At 41.7% G+C, this 24210-nt stretch overlaps 1 protein-coding gene across 1 annotated transcript in view; it reads right to left on the reverse strand.

Moving 5' to 3' along the window:
• dph6 (diphthamine biosynthesis 6) overlaps positions 1–24210 on the reverse strand; it is a 173693-nt gene that overhangs the window by 116359 nt on the left and 33124 nt on the right. Inside the window, exons 4-5 of the mRNA XM_034195656.1 lie at positions 18520–18593; positions 11492–11610 (exon numbers count right to left, since the gene is read on the reverse strand). Of these exons, the coding sequence (XP_034051547.1) occupies positions 11492–11610; positions 18520–18593 (193 nt within the window). The remainder of the gene's footprint in view (positions 1–11491; positions 11611–18519; positions 18594–24210) is intronic.

Consider the following 24210-nt stretch of genomic DNA (forward strand, 5'->3'; position numbering starts at 1 on the left):
AATGATCACACCTTGGAGAGCTGTTGCACCAAGTGGACTGACATGAATCATGGCTCCAACACGAGAGATGTCAATTGAAACAAAGGAGAGGATTATCAAACTCTTAAAAGAGGGTAAATCATCACGCAATGTTGCAAAAGATGTTGGTTGTTCACAGTCAGCTGTGTCTAAACTCTGGACCAAATACAAACAACATGGGAAGGTTGTTAAAGGCAAACATACTGGTAGACCAAGGAAGACATCAAAGCGTCAAGACAGAAAACTTAAAGCAATATGTCTCAAAAATCGAAAATGCACAACAAAACAAATGAGGAACGAATGGGAGGAAACTGGAGTCAACGTCTGTGACCGAACTGTAAGAAACCGCCTAAAGGAAATGGGATTTACATACAGAAAAGCTAAACAAAAGCCATCATTAACACCTAAACAGAAAAAACAAGGTTACAATGGGCTAAGGAAAAGCAATCATGGACTGTGGATGACTGGATGAAAGTCATATTCAGTGATGAATCTCGAATCTGCATTGGGCAAGGTGATGATGCTGGAACTTTTGTTTGGTGCTGTTCCAATGAGATTTATAAAGATGACTGCCTGAAGAGAACATGTACATTTCCACAGTCATTGATGATATGGGGCTGCATGTCAGGTAAAGGCACTGGGGAGATGGCTGTCATTACATCATCAATAAATGCACAAGTTTAAGTTGATATTTTGGACACTTTTCTTATCCCATCAATTGAAAGGATGTTTGGGGATGATGAAATCATTTTTCAAGATGATAATGCATCTTGCCATAGAGCAAAAACTATGAAAACATTCCTTGCAAAAAGACACATAGGGTCAATGTCATGGCCTGCAAATAGTCCGGATCTTAATCCAATTGAAAATTTTTGGTGGAAGTTGAAGAAAATGGTCCATGACAAGACTCCAACCTGCAAAGCTGATCTGGCAACAGCAATCAGAGAAAGTTAGAGCCAGATTGTTGAAGAGTACTGTTTGTCACTCATTAAGTCCATGCCTCAAAGACTGCAAGCTGTTATAAAAGCCAGAGGTGGTGCAACAAAATACTAGTGATGTGTTGGAGCGTTCTTTTGTTTTTCATGATTCCATAACTTATTCCTCAGAATTCAGTGATTCCATATTTTTTTCTCTCAGTTTGGTCTAAAAAAGTAACCGTTACTGACTGCCACAATTTTTTTCCTGATTTCTTATAGTGTTTCTTAAAGCCAGAAAGTTGCCATTTGAAATGACTTTAGTTTTGTGTCATGTCTGTGATCTGCTTTTTTTCTACAAAATTAAACAACTGAATGAACATCCTCCAAGGCCGGTGATTCCATAATTTTTGCCAGGGGTTGTAAAACGGAAGCAGCCAAACCAATGTGTGCCTAATCATTAACAAGTTACTGATGATGCAGCCATTCCTCTCTGTGCACACCTGATCCCATCAGATATCAGAAGTTAAGCAAAGCAGGTCCCGTTTAGTACTTGGCTGGAAGACTGCTTCGAAACACCAGGGCCAGGACACACATTTCTCCATGTAGACTTGGAGTTGTGTCAGGAAAGACATCCAGCATAAAACGTGGGCCAGATCTCAATGCGGATCCCTCCTGGATCTGATATGGCAACCTCGAGCGACCAGACAAAGCAGAAAGATAAAAAATAAATAACTGAATAAAAACAAATTAAACATTATTGAATAAAAAAATAAATAATAATCTGCACTATCCTGAATATTTCCACTGAAAAATCCAATATAGCTCTCGTTTGAGGCATGACGTGGTACTGGTCACTGCCACGCTCATGTGATTAATTAAAGGAACAAAGTTAATCATAATGTGAGAGTCTCTCTGCTCTCATGCCCTGACAACCTCAAAGGTTAACGTGTCATCTGTGGCCTCATGGGGAGCAATGGATGGGAGTCATGAGGGAAGGCAGAGGACAAGTGAAGGAAAGGCTTCGTGCCGCATCCTGGGTTCCTCTTAATCCCAGCAGCATCTCTCCTCCAAACCCCAGTGGTCCAGCGGTATGGGGGGGAAAAAAGGAGGGCAACAGTTGGGGGAGGGAGAGAATGAAGGTGAAGAGAGTGTGGCGGGAGAGAATGAGCAGGCCCTTATTCTCTTCCCAGGGGATCTATGGTCTTAATTAGTGTGAGAATATCTAATCTCAACATCCTCTCATCTTAACCCTGCCACAAAGGTAATAAGGAGGGAGAAAAAAAAAAAGCATTAAAATTCAATCCCATTTAAATATCCTCTTTAATTAGTCATGCCTTTTAACAAATTTTAATAATTGGCTCCAAATTGCTGAGGGGATGCTGCTTTTTTTTAATATGTTCATTAACTTCACTCCTTTTAAATAATATATGATACGTGATTTGATATTTAGACGGCGGAAGGAGGAGAAAAATTCAGGCTGACAGGAATGAATGATAAAATGACAGATTGACGCCATTAACGCAGAGGAATTTCTCCTAAGACCACTTAACACTTGTGTGATTGTTTGTGAAATTTAAGGCGAGTGAAGTCATTTGGAATTGGAAATAATGTGGAATGATGCTGAAAAAAGTAACCACCAGCGTGAGCCTTTGGCCACCCAACCACTCATTTACATGATCTTCACATCTCTGTCTCCTCTGAACCTGTTTTACAACTTGACCTAAACCCAATTACCTAACCTCCTTATGCCACATTAAACCCAAATAAGCCCACTAGAAACTGCCATTAGTCTGCCACCAGAGACGACAAGACTGCACTTTGGAGAGTGGAGCATTCCTAAGAAAGACTGAGAAGAATGGCTCTTCTTTAAAAGGGCTTTTTACTTCGTATTATCCTATAAAACTCCAATTAAATTCAGTGAACTTTAAAACCAGGGAGTCCAGTAATGAGGGAGAACATTTTTTACAAACATTGTCGACATTTACAGTGTTGAAATTAGCAAGAAGCAAAAAGTTTACCTGGTATTTAAAAGCAATTTAAACAATCACACCAGTTGTTTTGAACTTAAATATGAGTAGAGGATGATTTAAGGGTGTTTTCACACATGAAAGTTCTGACCCAAAAGTCTAGTTGGGTTTTATTTTTTTGTTTTATTGTTTCCATATGGTTTCACTTTGCCATTACAATATCACACCAAAGAAGTTTACAATGACCTACACACAGCTTTTCATCCTCACCCATTGGTGTGTTAACAATACCTTCCTGACCCAACTCTATATTACATAGACAATGGGCAGGGGTGGTCTTGAACCAGGAAACTTTTGCTTCGGAAACAAGCACACTAACCAACTGGTCACCACGGTCTTAATCAAACACTGATAAGAGCATTTATTCTTTCAAATTAAAAACATACAAAGGACACACACCACTTTTTTCTTTTCTGAGACACAACAAGACAAAAAATAAAATCCTGACATATTTCATTTGGCTTATTTACATTATCAGTTAATCCGTTGATTATTTTCTGGCTTAATCCAGTACTGTCCATAAAATGTCAGAAAATGGGGTAAAATATTAATCAGTGACGTCAAATGTCTTGCTTTGTCAACAACTCAAAGATATTTTGCTTACTGTCAGAAAGGAGAAGAAGAAACCAAAATATATTCACATTTAAGCAGTTGAACTCAGCATTACAAAATAAGAATAATAAAATAAAAATCAATCACAATTATTTCCAGAAACCACTTTCATACTTATTCTTTTTTTTTTCCAAGTCATGATTTGGGTTTGCCCACATTGACGAGGTTTATTCAAACCCACAGCAGTGAGTTACCTATTTAATTAAAGCTGCTTGTGATTTTTGCTTACTGAGCCTAATGCTAAATTAAAAGCTGCGACATTCTAGATAGTGTCTAAGCTGAGCTGATCATAGTATCGCAGGCGTCCGTGAGTTGTCTTAAGATTTGGCACGGTGGCTGACAGCTCAGCTTTAATCCCTGCCATCAGAGAGAAAAGGCAGAGAAAATTAGATTCATGATGTGTAACATTTTAGCCTTTAAATGGATGAAATAAGCATCTAGTAGGTGAGCTACATCAGCCTTTAAACAACACCCTCAAAGACAACCCCCCCCCCCCCCCCCCCCCCACCACCACCACCACCACCAAAACAATGGCTGCATGCTATCACCCAATCTTCACGCGAGAGAAAGAAATATAGAACGGAAGGGAGGCGAGACGGGGAAGGAGGCTGCACCGTACTAAAGAAGATAAGATTAGGGTTACATGTGAAATTTGTCAGGCTCTTATCTGAAATTCATTGTCTGTGAAGAGAATAATAGGCTGCATGAATTGTGCTGCAATCACATCAAGATGAAATCTTTTCAGTTTAATGAATTAAAAAGGAAAAACTTCCCATACTAAATCATATTAAAATAGAATCAGTTAATCAGTGACGTGACAGAACTTAATGAATCTACTTTGTATTTTTAGATCAGTTTGCAAACAGCTTACCAAAATTAATTTTTAAAAAATTATAGCTGCAAATCCTTTTTGGCTTCAGGTGATCTTTGACTTCACACTGTTCAGTGATGCAAGTTTAACTAAACTGATATAACAAATTGGAGGTCAGTGGTCAATAAGGTATGCAGGTTGTCATTTACGTACAATGCAACTGAACAATAACGCCTATGTTTACCTATGTGTAGTGGTAATCATTGGAATTGTTGCATGTTTCCACATTTGTCAAAAATGAAATGATCATATGTGATCAGAATTTCAATTAGAATGACAAGAGTCATTCCACCAACGCTAACTTCCAATTCCACAAAATTTTAAGATTCAACCAGATGTAAAGCTGGTATCTCACTGGGCTGTGACGGTTGGTGCCAAATGACTAACGACATCTGCGAAGGGATTTTCCAAAATGTTTAAAATCTAAGGAGTCGCAGGTTGTTTATCTTGTGTCGCTGGAATTTTGAACATATTCTAAAAATTTGCATGCCAATTTTTCTCTCAAAATAGTCACAGAGTCGTTGCAGGAGTCTTAAACCTGTCTCAAACTCTTCAAAATTGGCTTCCAAGAGTCAGAAAAATGCACAAAATGCTAGGCAACTCTGTCAGAGGCTGGCGACCTATATGAAACTAAATTGTAATTGACTGGAAACAAAAATGAGAATCTGACATTCCAGGTGAGACAGGCCCGAACTGCCCTGGGACCCCTGGTAGGGTGACAAAATTGTGAATACAGGTCAGTGTGATTCAAAGTGAAAAATTGCATATTCTCACAAATATGTATCTCCCCAACTACTCATCAATCGTTGCAGGCCAGTAAGAGAGTGGCTGAACGAAGCTGTATATCCATCAGAGGTGGGACGAAGTCACTGTCAAGTCATTCTCAAGTCATGAATTGGCAAGTCTCAAGTCAAGTCTCAAGTCAGCTTGCAAACAATTGGTGGTTATTATGACTTGAGACTTAAATTCAAATTAAAATTTATTAATTTATATAGCGCCAATTCGCGATGAAATCACCTCAAGGCGCTTCACACAGCATAATAAAAACAGAAAAAACTGAATTAAAAATTTAAAAACACAATAAAAAGATAAAACCATAAAAGAATACAAGAATAAAAACACATAACACTAATGATAAAACAAGGAAAACAAATGAGTCTTTAAATGTGATTTAAAATTCTCTACAGTATCCAATTGTCGTATGTGTGCCCGAAGATGTTCCACAAAGCTGGGGCACGGTAGGAGAAAGCTCTGTGACCAGCAGACTTTTTATTCACCCTGGGAACACATAAAAGTCCTGCACCCTGCAAAAGCAGGGCCCGAGCTGGTACATAGGGCCTTACCAGGTCAGTGGAAGTGCAAGTCCATGAACAATTTTATAATCTAATAACAGTACCTTAAAATCCAATCTTGCAGCTACTGGAAGCCAGTGTAGGGACGCCATAATGGGTGTAAAGTGGTCAAACTTTCTGCTTTGTGTCAAAAGTCTGGCAGCAACATTTTGAACCAGCTGAAGACCCTAATACTGGACTGCGATAAACTAGAAAATAGAGCATTACAATAGTCCAATCTAGAAGAGACAAATGCATGAATCAAAGTCTCAGCATCAGCCAAAGACAGGATGGGACAAATCTTTGCTATATTTCGCAAATGGAAGAAAGCAGTCCTCGTAATGTCTCTAATGTGGAGGTCAAAAGACAACGTATGATCGAAAATTACTCCAAGGTTCCTCACTTTATCCATATGATGTATAACACACGAACCTAAGCTAAGCGCTAGCTGATCAAATTGATGCAGATACCTCGAACCATAACTTCAGTCTTATCAGAATTTAAAAGTAGGAAGTTACTAGACATCCAGCTTCTCACTGATGCAAGGCAATTTTCCAAAGATTTTATGTAAATGAGATTACCAGCAGTTATTGGCATGTACAACTGGGTGTCATCAGCATAGCAATGAAAGGAAATCCCTAAACTTGACTTGAGACTTGCTGAGTCATGACTTGAAAATGACTTGCTGGTGACTTCGTCCCACCTCTGATATCCATCAACTATTGATCTGATCAGCTCATCTGTCACAGTCTGTTGTTTTCAACAAAAAGTCTGCATTCATGTAACGAGTTAAAGAGATTAAAGAGAGAGACAAGGAGATTTTTTTAAAGCTAATTATCCCAGGAGCTGAGGGCCAATTAACTACTAAACCTGTACCCTCACACTCACTCACTAATCAATCAATTATCTAATTACATGGATATTTAATTGCCAATTACTGTACCTTGGCTAGCACAAACTAAGTGTATGACAAAGAAATGGTACCAGAACAAACACTCTCTTCCCCTAAAGGAACGATTCTATGCATATTCGAAGACTTTCCTGACATTCATACACTTAACATTTTTGTCACTACATGCAATTTAGGATCTTCAAAGACTGGAATCTGTATTTTATGGTTTTAAGCTGTTATCAGCATACAGATGAATGCTTCTAGAGAATTCAGAGGATCATCCCACATTTGGTCAGCTGTCTTTTCAATGCAGGGATTTGTCAGCAAGGAATACAGTCAGAAAAAAAAGTACTTTATTATCCATTCACAGCTGATTTCCACCTTTCATCCTTCTGACGGAGGAGATAATAAAGGAATATTAATCTTGAACAATTTTCCAACATTGAGAGCTCATCAAAACCCATGTCAAAGTGTTCAGGTGCACCATCAAAAGCTTTTTTGGCTGTCATTTCAGACGCAGACTTAACCTTCGCCCTGTGTCAGTTGTTTTTCTTTCTCTCCATGAGGTCTGCACAAGTAAATCCTTCCAAATCTTTTTCTCAGTCACACACACACACACACACACACACACACACACACACACACACACACACACACACACACACACACACACACACACACACACACACACACACACACACACACACACACACACACACACACACACACACACACACACACACACACACAAAAAAGGCCACTAGGTACATCCCCCTGTCACCCAATCTCCCCCAAACAGCACAGCTCACTGCTCAGACCTGCTTCCACCAAAGCCACAATTATATGAGTGCTGCCTAAAGTGCCTCGGGCGCTTGCACCACTATTCAATTCTCCCCTTTCTAATTACCACTGCCTCGGGACAGGTAAGGAGTCAAGGGTGATAAGATCTTTCTTTTTTACCTGTAGCCAAAACACAGATACACACAAACTCTTGCACAAATACCTAGACTTGGACACCGTGATACACATTCAAAGGCACAGAGGGTGATTTTCCTTTCCCATTATAGTCTTCCAAAAAAAATGCTTAGAATTTGCTGTTAACTGACGTTATGGTTGGCATAAAAACAAATAAATAAATAAACTTGGTCCAGCTGATTTACAGGGTCACTGGGGCCTTTAAGGTACAGCATTTTCTGTCTATTTACTAAATGAGGATTACTCCACAAGGGAACCACAATTAAAGCAGGTCACTAAACCCCTGGTCCCATCAAATAATGAACAGTGAATAATGAGCCACGTAGCAAGGGTTTTTTTTTTTTTTTTTTGGTACGAGAGGAGGTATTCAACAATCTTGGGAGAATAGTGGCTCTTAGAGGCAGAATATTTTGCTAACGAGGTTCATCTCTGAGTGCGGCGCTAATTTCAAGAAGTTCAAAATTAAGCAACAACAGCGTGGGGCAGTTTGTGCACGAGGTACCACAAGGACAAACAAGGATTTTAGAGGCATGTTTGTGGTGAGGACGAGGCTATTAAAAGCCCATTATACGAGCACCTAGAGGCTATGAGGACCAGACAGGCTATTTTGGAGAGGCTCAGCCCTCTTGTGCACTACAATTCCACCTCCTTTGTGCACCAGACGCTGAATATAAAATAATTATTTTTTTACCGGATTAATCATTTTCTGTCAGAGCTTGGCAGTTGAACACACCTCTAATCACTTCTGGAATCACAAAGGACTATTTCATCTGGACCCTTTGTTTTATCTCTCTCCTGCTCCATGAAGTGGAGAACGTATTTGGAACAGCTTAAAAGGTAAGTATTTGTAATGCTTTTATTGTAGTAGCTTGGTAAAACAGTTGCATGTTCATTCTTTCTTCATAAGCTGCTGTAAAAGTATGTTTATTATAGATTTAACATCTTGTTATGGATCAGATGAGCTCCGCTGTGTGTGCGCACTGACTGGCACTCAAGACAAGCATTTATACAAAATGCCAGCTCACAAAAGAGTGATTTTGCAGTCAATAACGGACCAAACAAAGTTAAAAGTTGGATCATGGTGTCAAAATGACTGTGTGTTTAAAGCTGCGGAAGAAATAAAGCCAACGAGAAGAAATGCAGAGGTGACTGTCCAGGAATCCGTGGTTCAGTTCTAGCTGGTCTGGTTATGGATGTGGAGTTTTTTTGGGGGGAAGTGATCCACACAGCTGCGGGTGTGTATAATTAAAGTGGCCACCTCATTGCAGTGTCTTTTTTTTTTTGGTCACAGAGAGCTGAGTGAACACGCAGAACTGCTGCATGTAATGACTCTGGAACACATGTGAACAGCAGCCTGGCGCAGTGATGTGCACACCGGCTGGTGTCATGCTGAAGTAGTTATCCCCATCATAATTTGAATCCCCTGGCGCAGGAGCGCACACTCAGTGCAGCGTCTTTTGTTTGACTGTGTTTAAAAATGTGACAACATCTTGAATGGATGCTGTGAATTGAAAACCCGCACTTAAAAGGGAGAGCTGGAGGTTTGGACTGAACCCATGTCTAAACGTGCCCCAGTGTAGCGTTACATGGTGCTACATGGATCATATGTGGCTTGATGTGGATCAGATGTGGCGACACGAGCCATTCGAGACAGGTCGGTCGTAGCTCATTAGAGGCTGATACCTGGCACATGTGAGGTACAAAGAGGCACCTTATTAGCGGATATGTGATAGCTTAAAACGTCGATCATTCTTCAAATAATCGCTGACACACCCATGCGTGGCTCATTATTCATGGCTTGTTATTCGGTGGGACCGAGGCTTAAGGAGTTGAGCTACAAGAATGTAGACCTGCTGCCTTCATTTCCGAGTCACATTATCTCTGTCCTTTGACAAGGTGCTTCATCTGCCTGGTCCCAGTCCACCCAGCTGTAAATGGGTATAGACCCTGTCTGGGGGGAGGAAACCTACTTTGGATGGGCATACTGTTCAGGTTGAGTCTTAGACTCTCATCCACTTCACATTACAGAATCCAGGAAAACACGTCTCAGAGCTCACGTAAGTAGTTACAACTGCAGGCACAACTCAAGTCAGACCCAAGTTTAGTTTAAATAGAAAATGCAATTTTGACTTGTCTACAAAAACAACCTACGACACATGAAATGATACTATGCCAGACAGATGTGGTGAAGGAAGAGCTGAGCGAGAAGGTGAGGCTCTCAACTGGCCAGTCGGTTTACGCTCCTATTCACACCTATGTTCATGATCTTTGGGTAGTGAGATCAAGGCTACAAATGGTGTAAATGGAGATCCTCCATACAGTATCTAGAACAAGCACACAGGTGACAGTGGTAAGGAAAAACTCCCTCTGATGATTTGAGGAAAAGACCTCAAGCAGACCAGACTCAAGGATGCCACCTGATTATCTCTCTAAGAAGGTCATGCAGGCGTGTCCAACTGAAGGAGGCCCATGGAACAGGTCACACTGGAGGAACAAGGCTGCATCTTCCAACCGGCATGGGAATGCCTTTGGAAGATGAACAACTAAATTAATATTAAAAGAATGTTTAAAGCATAGATTCCAACATCTTCCTTCCTCTAATGAGCACCTGCCAAGCTGGATTATATATTGTTATCTATGAAAAAAAGGCCTTTCATTCTTAAACTATTACAAATGACAAATGGCTCCAGCAAATAAATAAAGCACCGCTCAGATATGCAGAATAGCCGGAAAGTGCTGATCCTTTCTGCGGTTCATCAGTCAGCTATGGACCTGTTTTTGATTCATTGCTATCAAAGGTGACAAAAAGCACTTAACAGCACAAAAACAGTGTGCAGACATGATGATCTATCGCTGAGGTAACTTGAGAAGAAAAAGGACCATTTGTAGTTCTTGGTATGGTATATCATAGGCATGGTCAAAGAGGATCCTGCTTCACTGTCATGTAGATAGTAGTAGGCATCTCAACATCTTGTACTCAGGAGAAGAAAACTTTTTCTTTTATCTCTCGCTCTCCTGTTATTCGGTAATCTGATCTTCTTGTCCTCAGGCTCCAAAACAGGCAGGTAGAGAGCAAATGACACCACATTAACCTCTTCCTCAATGCTGAACAAGCTGAAGAACTTAAATGAGAGACACCAGTTTTTACTCTTTACTTCACAGATATTCTCAACTATGCATGAGCGCAGAAAGCCGACACAACAGCAAATAGTGTCTCTTATTGGCAGGTTGCATTTTGTGCGGGGCCATCACCTGTGATTATTTCTTAACTGCCAGCCACCCTCCCAGTACCTACCCAAGCTTCCCCCTCCCCTCTCCTTATCTCTTCATATTGTTCTCTGCTTCAATACCTTTTGCCACTGGCACAAGAGGCACAAGATTCAACACTGTTGCCAAGACAGTTTAATGATTACAGCGTCGCTCTAATCGTCTCTTCTTTCTTTCCCACTGATTATGCATTCCGTTCTCCTCCAACCTCTTAGGTATCCAAATCAGGCGCCTCAATTAACACACACAGGGTAATTGAGAAGTTTTGAGAAAAAGTAGGACGTGATTCGTCATCTTTTGTATTCTGAGAAACCATAATTTTTCGAGAATGTGTTTTGACTCAGTGGGTGTAATGTTGAGAAATGTTGGTTTCTCAGATTGCAAAAGATGGAGAACCACACATTAGTTTTTCTTAATCAGGCTCAAAACCCCTCAATCGTCCCTCATATTATTCCCTCTTCATAATAAAATAGAAATGGAGAGACATAAGTTGTATGGTTGGCTAAATCAATGGCCTGATGGGAGACAACAACACATAAACTATGGGCTGTCTGTTACAAAAGGGCAATGTACAAACTCACCAAAGGCGGCAACTTTGATAATTATAGCTTTGAGATCAGATGATAACATCTTAGAAAGAAGGGACTCTTGGTCTTGATGCCACAGGTAGGCCAGGGCTTGCAAACTGAGCCTCGAACATCTAGGGGAAAATGGGAGGATACAGAAAGGGAACAAGACAAATTTATAATGAATACAGTATACAAATGTCTAGCAAGTTCACAATAAGAACAGATTTTCCAATTGCGGAAAAGATCCAAGTTTGATTGAACAACAGCAAAAACAGACCAACTCTAGTATTGGCTTTACTTGTAGCGAAGAGTTACACGCCATACAGTAACACTACAGTCGCATTAACTAGAAGCAGCAGAAGCAAAGCGACGACTTGCCATTCATTTTAAATCCATGTGGGCGTTTTGCAGCTCTTTTTTGCAACCAGATGGAGTTGAAATTAAACAATCAAAAGGTGTTTGTAGTTTAGAGTGTTTATGGCTTAATAAAATGATGCAATAATATATCCCTGCATGCCTTAGTCCAACCACTGCAACTTGTTACTGATGTGGGTGCCATTGTTGACACCTCACCTAGATTTACTGAATCTGATATTATCTTACTGTGTGCGCTGACGAAACTTGTAATTTCTGCTAAATGCACAACATGTTTTTTTGACCTATACCAATGAAACTGTTTAAGGACCTGTGGCCTACACTTGGGCCTACTGCATTGGAAATTATTAACCTGTCACTAACCTCAGGATCCATTCCTAAATGCTTTAAATACGCAGTGATTAAACCAACACTTATGAAAGCAAACCTTGACCCCCGCTGTCCTGAGAAATTATAGGCAGACATCAAACCCATCATTCCAAAATCCTTGAAAATGTAATTTCACAGCAGCTTGTATAACCTCTTTGAGCCACTGAAGTCTGCATTTAGAACACACCATTCCATGGATACAGCTCTTACTAAAGTGGTAAATGATCTCCTGCTCGCTATGGATTCGGACGCTACCACAGTTCTGTTACTATTAGACCTTGGCGCTGTGTTTGGCACAGTGGGTCATCGTATACTACTCAATAGGTTGGAGAATCACTTTGACATTGCTGGGAATGTCCTTGTATGGTTGACATCCTACCCACAGTGACAGCAACTGCTTGCTCTCACTGTGTCCTGTACAATAACATACCTCAAACCTTGTACCAATGAAATATGGGTCTATTTTAGGCCCCCTGCTTTTCTCCCTTTATATAGCACCCCTTGGTCATATACTGTAACTTTATGGGATTACCTTTCATTGTTGTGCTGATGATACTCTGCTGTACATGCTGATAACTGCTGGTAATCTCATACACATCAAGACTTTAGAGGATTGCCTTGTATCAGTGAAAAGCTGGATGTCTGGCAATTTCTTACTTTAAATTTGGAGAAGACTGAAATGATGGTCCTTGGTCCAGTGAGACATCAACATCAGTTTGACCAGCTAACACTTATCTTAGACTCATGTGTCATACATCACTCTGACAAAGTGAGAACCTTGCGTGATTTTTGATCCCATGTTGTCCTTTGACCTACACATCAGAGAAATCACAAGGCCTGCTTTCTTCCACCCTCGTACCATAGCGAAGATTAGTCCCATCCTGTCTACAACTGATGCAGAGACTCTGATTCATGCATGTGTCTCTTCTAGACTGGACTACAATGTTCTATTCTCTGGTTTACCACAGTCCAGCATTAGGGGTCTCCAACTGGTTCAAAATGCTGCTGCGGAATTTTGATTAGAAGCAGAAACTTTGACCACATTGCAACGATTTTGGCCTCCCTTCATTGGCTTCCTATGTTTGTGAGGTCTGATTTTAAGGTTCTGCGATTAACTTATAAAATTATTCATGGATTAGTGCCTCCTTACCTAGCTGACCTAATTACACCCTATGTATCAGCCTATGTACAAGTATCTCCACTCTGCACAGCACCCAAAGTACTCTTAAAACATCTGAGTATCCTTTTATGTGTGTGTACATGCACAAGTGTGTGTCCAAAATAAATAAGAGGGAAAACAGCTTGAATGACATCAGGATTTGTTAATAAGCAGAGAATTCTTGTGCCACAAAGTTTCCATTCTCTCAAAGTGTTAGAACGATGGAGAACAAACAGACAAAACACAAAAACAGAGGGAAAGAATAAAAAATGAACACGAATAAACTATCGTAATCAAGAGGTTGCAGACCCAGCGGTCTTAATCAGTATCCTGCTTTGAAACATCACAACATCGTGATTAGTATAACACCTAGGGAAACATGCATCGGTCTAGATGCAGCTGGATCGTGTCATGTAGCTTGGCAGACAACAATGATTTCTTCTCAGTGGTTGGTCCAAACCATGAAGGTCTTCACCTTCAACTGAGTTTCCTACAGCAAAAACATGTGACTGTCTCCACCATACACCTCTATATAAATGAAGAGTTATACTCAAAGTTTCCTTGTTGACCAAGCTTTCCTGCTGGATTAAACCACACTACATCTATGCCGAAAGTGGTGGACAGCAATGAGAAAGTATCACAGCTGTATATGTTAAGGATTAAAAATTACATGACATGTTTATGGTCAGTCGTTAACTCCTGCACATAGAAACAATCTGTAATCATGTTTTCTCACTGCTGTTGTCCATATTATTGGGTTCCTCATGTATCCTGACAACACAGAAAAAACAACTGCTAGGTATGCATATCAAAAACAGATCTGTTCACCTTCCTGCAAAAAATACCGCTGTAATACATCAGTCATTAGAATGTGCTTTTTTAAATTATTAAAGTAGACCTGCATTGAAATAAATGCAGTCAGATCTTTGGACCAAAAAATGACTTATATTTACACATACGATCCTTGTGAATGTAGTAAAGTAAATCTGCAAGCCCAGATCTGTCATTCTACGGAGAAATCTTAGTTTAAATATGACAAATTTACAGCTAAAATTTAGCCCTCTGCAAAACTGTCAGCACATCCGGGACGCTGCCGAGACGTCAGAGAGAAGACACTATCCCAGCATGCACTGCGCGCGCCAACTGTAATTTGTGGATTTACGTCAGTTTGCATCTCTTACAAAAGCACCTTTTTATTGTCTTATAGAGGGTTTTCATGTGACGTATCGATCACGTCATTTTGTGTCCCGTGGCCATTCTGGATTACAACGCGGTGGCTGCTGTGATTACACTTTGTGCATTTGGCGAACAACTGCAGAAGTTTCAACGTCGGCGTGAAGAAGCCTCACGGCACCGTGGCGCCATGAGAGATCTGCCGCTAACAGAAATCCACTGCTCCCAGAATTTTATTTTATTCGGCAATAAAATTATATAACAATACATAAAAATACCGCAGAGGATAACACAAGAACGCTTCCAATACGGATGCTTATTTACATTGTGGTCCTCGAGCACTGAGCTGCTGATCCGCAAGCTGCCCTTCCAGCGCCTGGTGAGAGAAATCTCTCAGGACTTCAAGACCGACCTCCGCTGTCTTGCGGTGCATTTGGTGAGTATACATTTCTTTTATGGTTGCTTGAAAATGATTTTTGGGGACTTTTTCCATACGCCCATTTGATTGAGTGGTGTCGCATTGAAAATGTACTGTCTTTAGCCTCCGGTGTTACCGTCGCGGGGTACGGATGCGGGACCTGCAAAGAATCCAAGTCATTAAAAAGATATAAACCTCTCTCAGCGGCCACGCAGCTCTGCGGCTCCGACTACCGAGACCGTGCGGCACTGCGGATTTTGCCGCAAGAAGTCTGTCGTTGCGGGCAACAGGGGTTACTGGCCGCTCCGCATCAAAACAGAGAAGAACGGAGAAGAACGTCGCCCGCTGTCGATGTCGCCGCTGATCTGAGCATGCAGAGCTGTACCTTGCCTTCATTGCAGCTTACTTTTGGATGTTGAAATCTGGATGTGTATAACAGTAACATTACTAACAGATAAAATCAATTTCAATGCGGGATCGGACTGAAGGCTTTTTTTTTTTTTCTTTTTTTGATCGGACTGAAGGCGCAAGCGCGTCGTCTTCTCCCTGACGTCATGGAAATAGCCCGGATGTACAAACTGTTTTCACGGAGGGCTAAATTTTAGCTGCAAATTTGTCATTTTAAACGAAGATTTCTCCGCTGAATTACAAATTTGGGCTTACAGATTTACTTTACTGCATTCATAAGGGTCTTATAAATACATATCAGCTATTTCTTTCTGAGATCTGACCACATTTATTTCAATGCAGGTCTACTTTAAATAAGAAGAAGTTCTATATAGGCCCTGAGACCCACTGGTGAAGCTGCTTATCTCTGGATTCCGTTGTGTGGAGCGGATGAGCTTCCACGACTCCACATTGGATGGGACACCAGTCTAGGTTGGGTCACTTCCCCAACCAAGGCTGGTATGCATTTACAACTGGCTGGATAGAGACAATGTAGATGAAGTGATTTGTTCAAGGACACACACAAGTAGGCTGAGCAGGAACTGAACTATATGTAAATAAAATCACAGCATTTTCACTAAAGCTTATAAATAAAACTCAACGTGCATGTATTGCATCTAAATTAAATGTAATCTAAATTTTGAACACCCAGAATGCGAAAGATATTGTTTCATTTGGAGGACCAAAGCGTAGAGGGTATAAATTGTATATTGTCATAACCGCTATTTGCACTTCGGTATCGTTTTCGACTATACCTGGCTAACCGGTTGAGCAGATTTTGACATTAAAGCTTGCGCCAGTGAATGCTCTGGAAAATGTGCGTGTGACGACTGGAAATGGTTCAAATTAAGAAGTCAGACAGTGAGCAGAAAATGATAACATGCGAACTGTGGGGTGATAGTGGTTGCAATGTTTCCTATCACCTGAAATCAAAGCACATTGTGAAGTGCGAGGAGTGCAAAAGAATGCGTCCAATGCAAATGTCAGATAAATTACCGAGCGGAGATGGGAAGTTTAAAAAAAAAAAAGCTAGCACTGTTTACCAAGACACTTTTTATACTCAACAAAAATATAAACGCAACACTTTTGGTTTTGCTCCCATTTTGTATGAGATGAACTCAAAGATCTAAAACTTTTTCCACATACACAATATCACCATTTCCCTCAAATATTGTTCACAAACCAGTCTAAATCTGTGATAGTGAGCACTTCTCCTTTGCTGAGACAATCCATCCCACCTCACACGTGTGCCATATCAAGATGCTGATTAGACACCATGATTAGTGCACAGGTGTGCCTTAGACTGCCCACAATAAAAGGCCACTCTGAAAGGTGCAGTTTTGTTTTATTGGGGGGGATACCAGTCAGTATCTGGTATGACCACCATTTGCCTCATGCAGTGCAACACATCTCCTTCGCATAGAGTTGATCAGGTTGTCAATTGTGGCCTGTGGAATGTTGGTCCACTCCTCTTCAATGGCTATGCGAAGTTGCTGGATATTGGCAGGAAAACTGGTACACGCTGTCGTATACGCCGGTCCAGAGCATCCCAAACATGCTCAATGGGTGACATGTCCAGTGAGTATGCCGGCCATGCAAGAACTGGGACATTTTCAGCTTCCAAGAATTGTGTACAGATCCTTGCAACATGGGGCCGTGCATTATCCTGCTGCAACATGAGGTGATGTTCTTGGATGTATGGCACAACAATGGGCCTCAGGATCTCGTCACAGTATCTCTGTGCATTCAAAATGCCATCAATAAAATGCACCTGTGTTCTTCGTCCATAACAGACGCCTGCCCATACCATAACCCCACCGCCACCATGGGCCACTCGATCCACAACACTGACATCAGAAAACCGCTCACCCACACGACGCCACACACGCTGTCTGCCATCTGCCCTGGACAGTGTGAACCGGGATTCATCCGTGAAGAGAACACCTCTCCAACGTGCCAAACGCCAGTGAATGTGAGCATTTGCCCACTCAAGTCGGTTACGACGACGAACTGGAGTCAGGTCGAGACCCCGATGAGGACGACAAGCATGCAGATGAGCTTCCCTGAGATGGTTTCTGACAGTTTGTGCAGAAATTCTTTGGTTATGCAAACCGATTGTTTCAGCAGCTGTCCGAGTGGCTGGTCTCAGACGATTTTGGAGGTGAACATGCTGGATGTGGAGGTCCTGGGCTGGTGTGGTTACACATGGTCTGCGGTTGTGAGGCTGGTTGGATGTACTGCCGAATTCTCTGAAACGCCTTTGGAGACGGCTTATGGTAGAGAAATGAACATTCAATACACGAGCAACAGCTCTGGTTGACATTCCTGCTGTCAGCATGCCAATTGCACGCTCCCTCAAATCTTGCGACATCTGTGGCATTGTGCTGTGTGATAAAACTGCACCTTTCAGAGTGGCCTTTTATTGTGGGCAGTCTAAGGCACACCTGTGCACTAATCATGGTGTCTAATCAGCATCTTGATATGGCATACCTGTGAGGTGCGATGGATTATCTCAGCAAAGGAGAAGTGCTCACTATCACAGATTTAGACTGGTTTGTGAACAATATTTGAGGGAAATGGTGATATTGTGTATGTGAAAAAAAGTTTTAGATCTTTGAGTTCATCTCATACAAAATGGGAGCAAAACCAAAAGTGTTGCATTTATATTTTTGTTGAGTGTATTTTAATTTTGTGTTGATTGATTTCTGTTCTATTTCATAAAAGCATTTTTCAAATATCAAATATTGAACTTGAGGAAAGGTTGTATAGCTTTTTGTATTTATTACAGTTTTGCATAATAAATGTTCTTGAAATACCACTGTACTATGTAAAATGTTGCAGTAATACAGTTAGGAGTACAGTTAAAGCTGCTACACCGTCCCTATAACAGTAACAGTGCTTTACCACTTCAGAAGCACTTATATTGAAGTTTGAAGAAAAATGAATATATCCTGATAGGCCGTACCATCCAGCCTTACCACAGCGTGTATGCCACTAAACACCAGGAGAGCAAACAGCAGATGTTTGCTCTTTATCATCAGAAAGTGTTTTCTGAATCATGAGGATGTGTGTGTGTGTGTGTGTGTGTGTCTCACGTACACATTTTCCACACGGACCCTCTGGTAATCGGAAAGAATGGCCCCTACAGACACTGCCTCGACACCCTCCTTTTCCTGTGGGGAGGAAAAATATTAAAAGAAAGAAAATCCCCTTTTATTCCCTTTTCCATTATATGTGTACATCAGCATTGTAAAAGTGATATGATGTTACTGGTCCCTAAAGAGCAAAATACTTCTTTCTCACCCCACAATGGAAAACGAAACTGTTTTCCTAAAGCAAAACATGCTTCGACGAAAACATGCAATAAATCCAGATTAATGGTAACTCTTCCTTGTTCTAAGCAAGATGTTAAAATATATTTAGAACTGTAGGTAGCCCTCCACCATGCAGATAACTCCAGTTTGGAAGTTGGTGGCAAAGCTGGCACTCATGGAACACCACTCAAACCTCAACAACAGAAAAGATGCCCTGTTTCTGAACACCGTGTATTATAAAGTATTCAGAAGAAAGCCAATAAAATACTCATTCCTGGAAAAGAAGAAAACTACCAGAGGGCCCTGTTTCTGGACAGTAGGCAGTGGTGCGGTGCACAACAGTGAACAGGTCCACACTTGAGCTGGCTCATGCAGGTGGGCACGTGGAATATTGAGCTTGGAAAGGTTTGCACTGCAGCGGCAGCATTCTTTGAATTTTGCAGACCTGGATGAGCTGACTGCAACACTAGAGAAACTAAGTAAGGAGTAGCTATGTTTAGGTTTGTGATTGTCCTTGATCAAGTCTAGGATCTAGGCTTTCAGTGACTTCCTGGACTCGCACATCAGAAGAAGCTCATTTCTTGGGAGTGACTTCCTGTCTCTGAGAGCTCCATATATGAGGCTGAAAGATGTCTGGGAAGAGATTATGAGCTCATGAAGTTGCTGGACGGTGGTGTTTGGTGATGTCAACACCTTTGCAGGTGCATTAAGGTCCAGGTCTTAAAGGTCCTTGTGCATGCTGTAAGGTTCTGAGACTTGGACTCTCACCTGTGACGTAAGGTGAAGAATGGATTTCATGGTATAAGATCTCTCTGGAGAATCTTTGTTTAAAATGTTAGGGGAACACAGATGAGGCATACTGTTCACCTTATTCAGGAAGTCAGGGTAGGCGGCTCCATTTTGTCAAGCAACTTCCGGTTTGCCACTGCGTCAATGATTATCTACGTAGGAACACGGTACGCTAGAAGTGCCTGAACATGAGCAGCATTAATTGTTCAGTTCGTGGGTGCCACAACAACTGGAAGAAGAGGAAACTATCGCTTTCAGAACGACGTTTTGAACATGGAAAGGAGAGATCTGAGTGCTGTGGACGAGCATTTAACTTGTTCCCTCCTCCATTGAAAGACGAGGATCTCCGGTGCTCGCTAAAGGCGATGAATTTGAAAAATCCACTCAAACGTCCCTATGTCTGTTCTTTACATTTTATGGAGAAAAAAACCCACACCACTGGATCTTTACCCAGAGAAATGGTTGGACTACAACACTCCATTGAAGAAGCCACGGCGGATGCTAGTGAGATAAACGGGTAAACTGTGTTTGTTGCATTAGCTATCTGATTTACTAATTTTCTGGCATTTGATACAACCAAGCACTGCATGAAATAACACCACTCGTATATTAACGTTACGTAATCTTGGCATTACGGTGATACTACTTGAGTAGTATTTTAACGTGATTGTGCTTTTATACGATTGTGCTTTTATTCAGCGGCTCTGTGCAGGGCGAAGCTTGTAGTTCCTCATCACCAAGCTGTCCACGCTGAGTGACAACACAAAGTAGTTAAAAATAATCGAGGGCCACTTTTTCATGTCATCTTCCCACTCTGTTATTACCTGTGGGTGAGCCAGAGTCGATCCCTTTGAGCTTTTCAAAAAGGTTTTTGTTTCTATCCATGTCATATCTTCGTTGTTCTGCATTGAAAACACCGCTCACCGGAAGTCCAAAGACAAAACAGAAATGCCTTTGTGCACACCTTGCATCCGTCTGGTTGCAGCTTCCATTCTCTACCCATTTAGCGAGAAGCAGGCAAACAAAGTATCAACGTGAAGTATCGGCGGCACATTGTGTGCGAGTTGCATGTATCTTGTATGTATGTATGTATCAAGTTGCATGTATCAAATTACTTTTCACATCATATTCCTATTTCAAAAAGACAACCATGTGGTAGGAATGCTGACACAACGTTGAAACATGTTCAAACTCTCAGGAAAATAAACTTGATCCAGAGTGACATAAATAAACGAAGATGTCCAAGCACAAACAAAAACATTGATATACATGTGAACAAGAGCCTACCCCATGTCCATGCCCCCCCACCCCATACACACACGCACACACCCAACCCTCCCACGTGTACACCTGCAGATTCATTAGAACATTACATGGGCTGTAATTAGAATGAGAGGCAAGGATAGGAGTGATGCACAAGTCTCCAGTAAATTACCTTGTAGCCATTATCAATTTCCCTGGCTACTGGTCCTTAAGATACCCCCCTCATCCTCCTCCACCACCACCACCACCACTACTACCACCACCCCGCCTTCTCCCTCTGGTCGTTTCCTGCAATTTTTCTCTGCCTGATAAACATGCTGATTAAAGCGAACAGCGTGTAAACCTTTGATACTTTCCTAAATGAAATCCATGCCCTGCCTGAGGCCTGACACACATACACACATACACACAAAACTTCACATAGGACGGCCAGCTAATCAGATAAAGGATGTGCTGTGTGTGGCTGTGTGTACACACGTGTGGTGTTAATGGCAGCGAGGGAAAGCTAAACACACACAGGCAAATGTGCATCTGGAATTTAACTCTTTGACCTGAAGTTAAATACCAAAAGATTAACAACATGGGATTCGGCACTCAAGTTTTAATATCCCTCCAATGTGCCCAACTTCGGAACATTACATTATAGTCAATTCCAGTGCCCTGTGACGGTAATTCAGTCAGACCGATAACATTTCAGCCCAGCACACAGCAAAGGCGGCTGCAGGCGCTGTCATGTAATTTTCGGTAAGCCTCCGGGCCAGCTCTCTGTACTAATACAATGATAACCTCTTCCCTAAATGCAACTGTCACTTCCTAAAGATGTAAATTAGAAGGTAAAGAGTAGGATAAGGAGAGACACAGAGAAAAGGGGAAGAGAGTGTTGAAGGGGCTGAGCTGCATCAACACCAATTTGGAGCCTCTGCTGTAAACTTGGCAGGAGCAGAGTTCGCTTGACAGAATAACAGAGCATCGGAGACCGCAGCGGACAACAGCCTCGTCTTGTGTTTCTGTCCCTGACCGCTTCCCTCTCTCGCTCTCCAGAGGCAAACCGTTAAAGGTACTTGGGCATGTGAGTTTTCACTCAGCCTCAACCAATTACATGGTTTCTCCTCTCGCTGGCTTTCATTACATCATCGCGGCCTAATACGCAGCTCGCTACTAATGACAACACGAGACAAATTTCTCACACATCCATTGTTTGCAGTGGAGAGTGGAGCTATACCCTTTGGCAAAGAGCTTTGGAAAAACACTATTTTTGGAAATGGTTATGTTTTGGGGGTTATTATAGTTATTACCAGGAGACAGGCAGGAATGAGGGGGCAGCTAATGCTGTTCTGGACCAACGCAGAGACGTGACTCTACCAATTCTAGACATACTTTCCCACCCGCTGTGAAAAGGTAAGATAACTTTAGAAGGGGTGTTTATATATAGAAAAAAAGTTTAAAGTATTCACCCCTTGGATGCTTCCAAGTTCCAAATCCATGGTATCCAACCCTGCTTATTATTCATCTCTCCCTACTGTCCCCACAACAGACTGGTCAATGATTGGGAGGAGCTGATCAAAAGTTCCCATCTCTCAGCTCATGACTGGTTGAAACCAAACATTAATAGATACATAGTAGAGAAGCTTGAATCTTCGACTGGACTGGGTTGATTGATGCGAGGACGTTTCGCTTCAAATCGCAGAAGCTTCCTCAGCTAAAATTCTTGCTCTGGTAGTCTGACTTCTGTCTTGACTCTTGTAGAGAAGAATGAACAGAAGCCAACAAAAGCTGGAGTTTTAAACCTAACCAGACCCTTCCTACCGAGAGGCAGACTGCTATAGGGTAGTGACTAAACAATAGCTCTAATTATCACCTATTGTGCTCTAGTTAGCACCCTCCTAATGACAGGGCAGCTGTCCCTCCTAATGATGGGCTGGACCCTCTCCTGATGGCTCCCTTGATGACTCTGCTGATGATGTGAATGACTCATTACCATAAACAAAAGACTGAAACTGCTTTGACCTGAGTACCCCATTGTAAACAGGGGATAAAGCGTGTCTCAGACTCCCTCCCCGGTTAAGGCTGGGTTTCAACCGTTTCACAAAGAATGCCTCCTTGACCCCTCTCTCAAACCATTTCTTCTCTCTGGCTAATATTTTAACTTCCTTGTCCTCAAACGTGTGGTTAGTGTCTTTAAGGTGGAGACGAATAGATTAATAGATACACAGAAACCTTTAATCTGAGGAACTCCCTCGTCCTGTGGACAAATTAGTGGTCCTGCTGTTTTGAAGTATGTATTGGGAGCTCTATTGCCCTGGTGACTTGTCTGACTGAGGGTGCACTGACACAAGCATGCCTTTGCTTCACGCAATAGCACGAACGTTGTCGTGACGATCCCACCCGCTGTGTTCACAGATGAATGCCGTTCTTTGTTCTACCAGCTGCCACGCACTCTGCGCTGGACGCTGCATCTATAAAATAATTATTTCATTGTGGATTAATCATTTTTTTTCTGCAAATTGAAAACGGCTCTAATCACTTCCTGAATCAAAGAGGAGGCTGCAGCCAGAGCCATTTGCGCGCGCGCACACCTAACAGCTGCAGAAAGCATTTTGAGCCATCTAAAATGGTAAAAAATGGTAAAAAATTATTTGTCTTGTTTACATCGATATGGCTTGATAAAACAGCTGTGTGTTCTTTCCTTTTTGTCTGCAGCTGTTAAAGTATTTATTTTTATGTTTATAACAGATTTAACTTCTTGTTATAATCCTTCAGACGAGCTGCGCTCCGATGCGATCCGCTGACATCACCACTCGCTCTGTTCACTGCTTCTTTACTCCACTTGACTTGCTGCACGTCGTGTTAGAGATTAGATCACGCCACATAGCACGACATTTGTGTATTAAAGATTTTTTGAACATTTCAAAATTCTCTGTGCGCAATAGCATGCACAGGACTCCTCTGGTGTCCTGTCTGCACCCGTTAAAGACGAGTTTACTCACCAGGACGACACAGGTCATGATGTGTCGTGAAGAAAAGGCAGGCTTATGTCAGTGCATCTTGAGTCACCAGCCTACAAATCAACCAACTTACAACTCAACATGCAGACACGCTTGCTGCACATCTTATGCCAGATGAAATTCCTGACACATCTCCATATTACATGAACAGTGGACACAGGTTTTCTTGAACCAGGAACCTTTTGTTTTGGAAGCAGGTGCACTGACCACTTATGATAAGCCTGCACGTTTTGACTGCATAAAATGTGGAATCTGTGATTGAAGCTACCGTGATAATAAAACAAGACGGAGGTCATCAGGAACCCAGAGACCGACAGACAACTTTTCCTTCGGGCACAAGATCTAAAGAAAGAGCTCCCCTGATGTTGCATCACTTTTTCTTTTTTTTCCAGCATTTAATGTTCCGAGTTCATTAAAGG

The sequence above is a fragment of the Thalassophryne amazonica genome, chromosome 19, assembly GCF_902500255.1.
Source record: "Thalassophryne amazonica chromosome 19, fThaAma1.1, whole genome shotgun sequence".
In the NCBI taxonomy this organism is placed as follows: Eukaryota; Metazoa; Chordata; class Actinopteri; order Batrachoidiformes; family Batrachoididae; genus Thalassophryne; species Thalassophryne amazonica.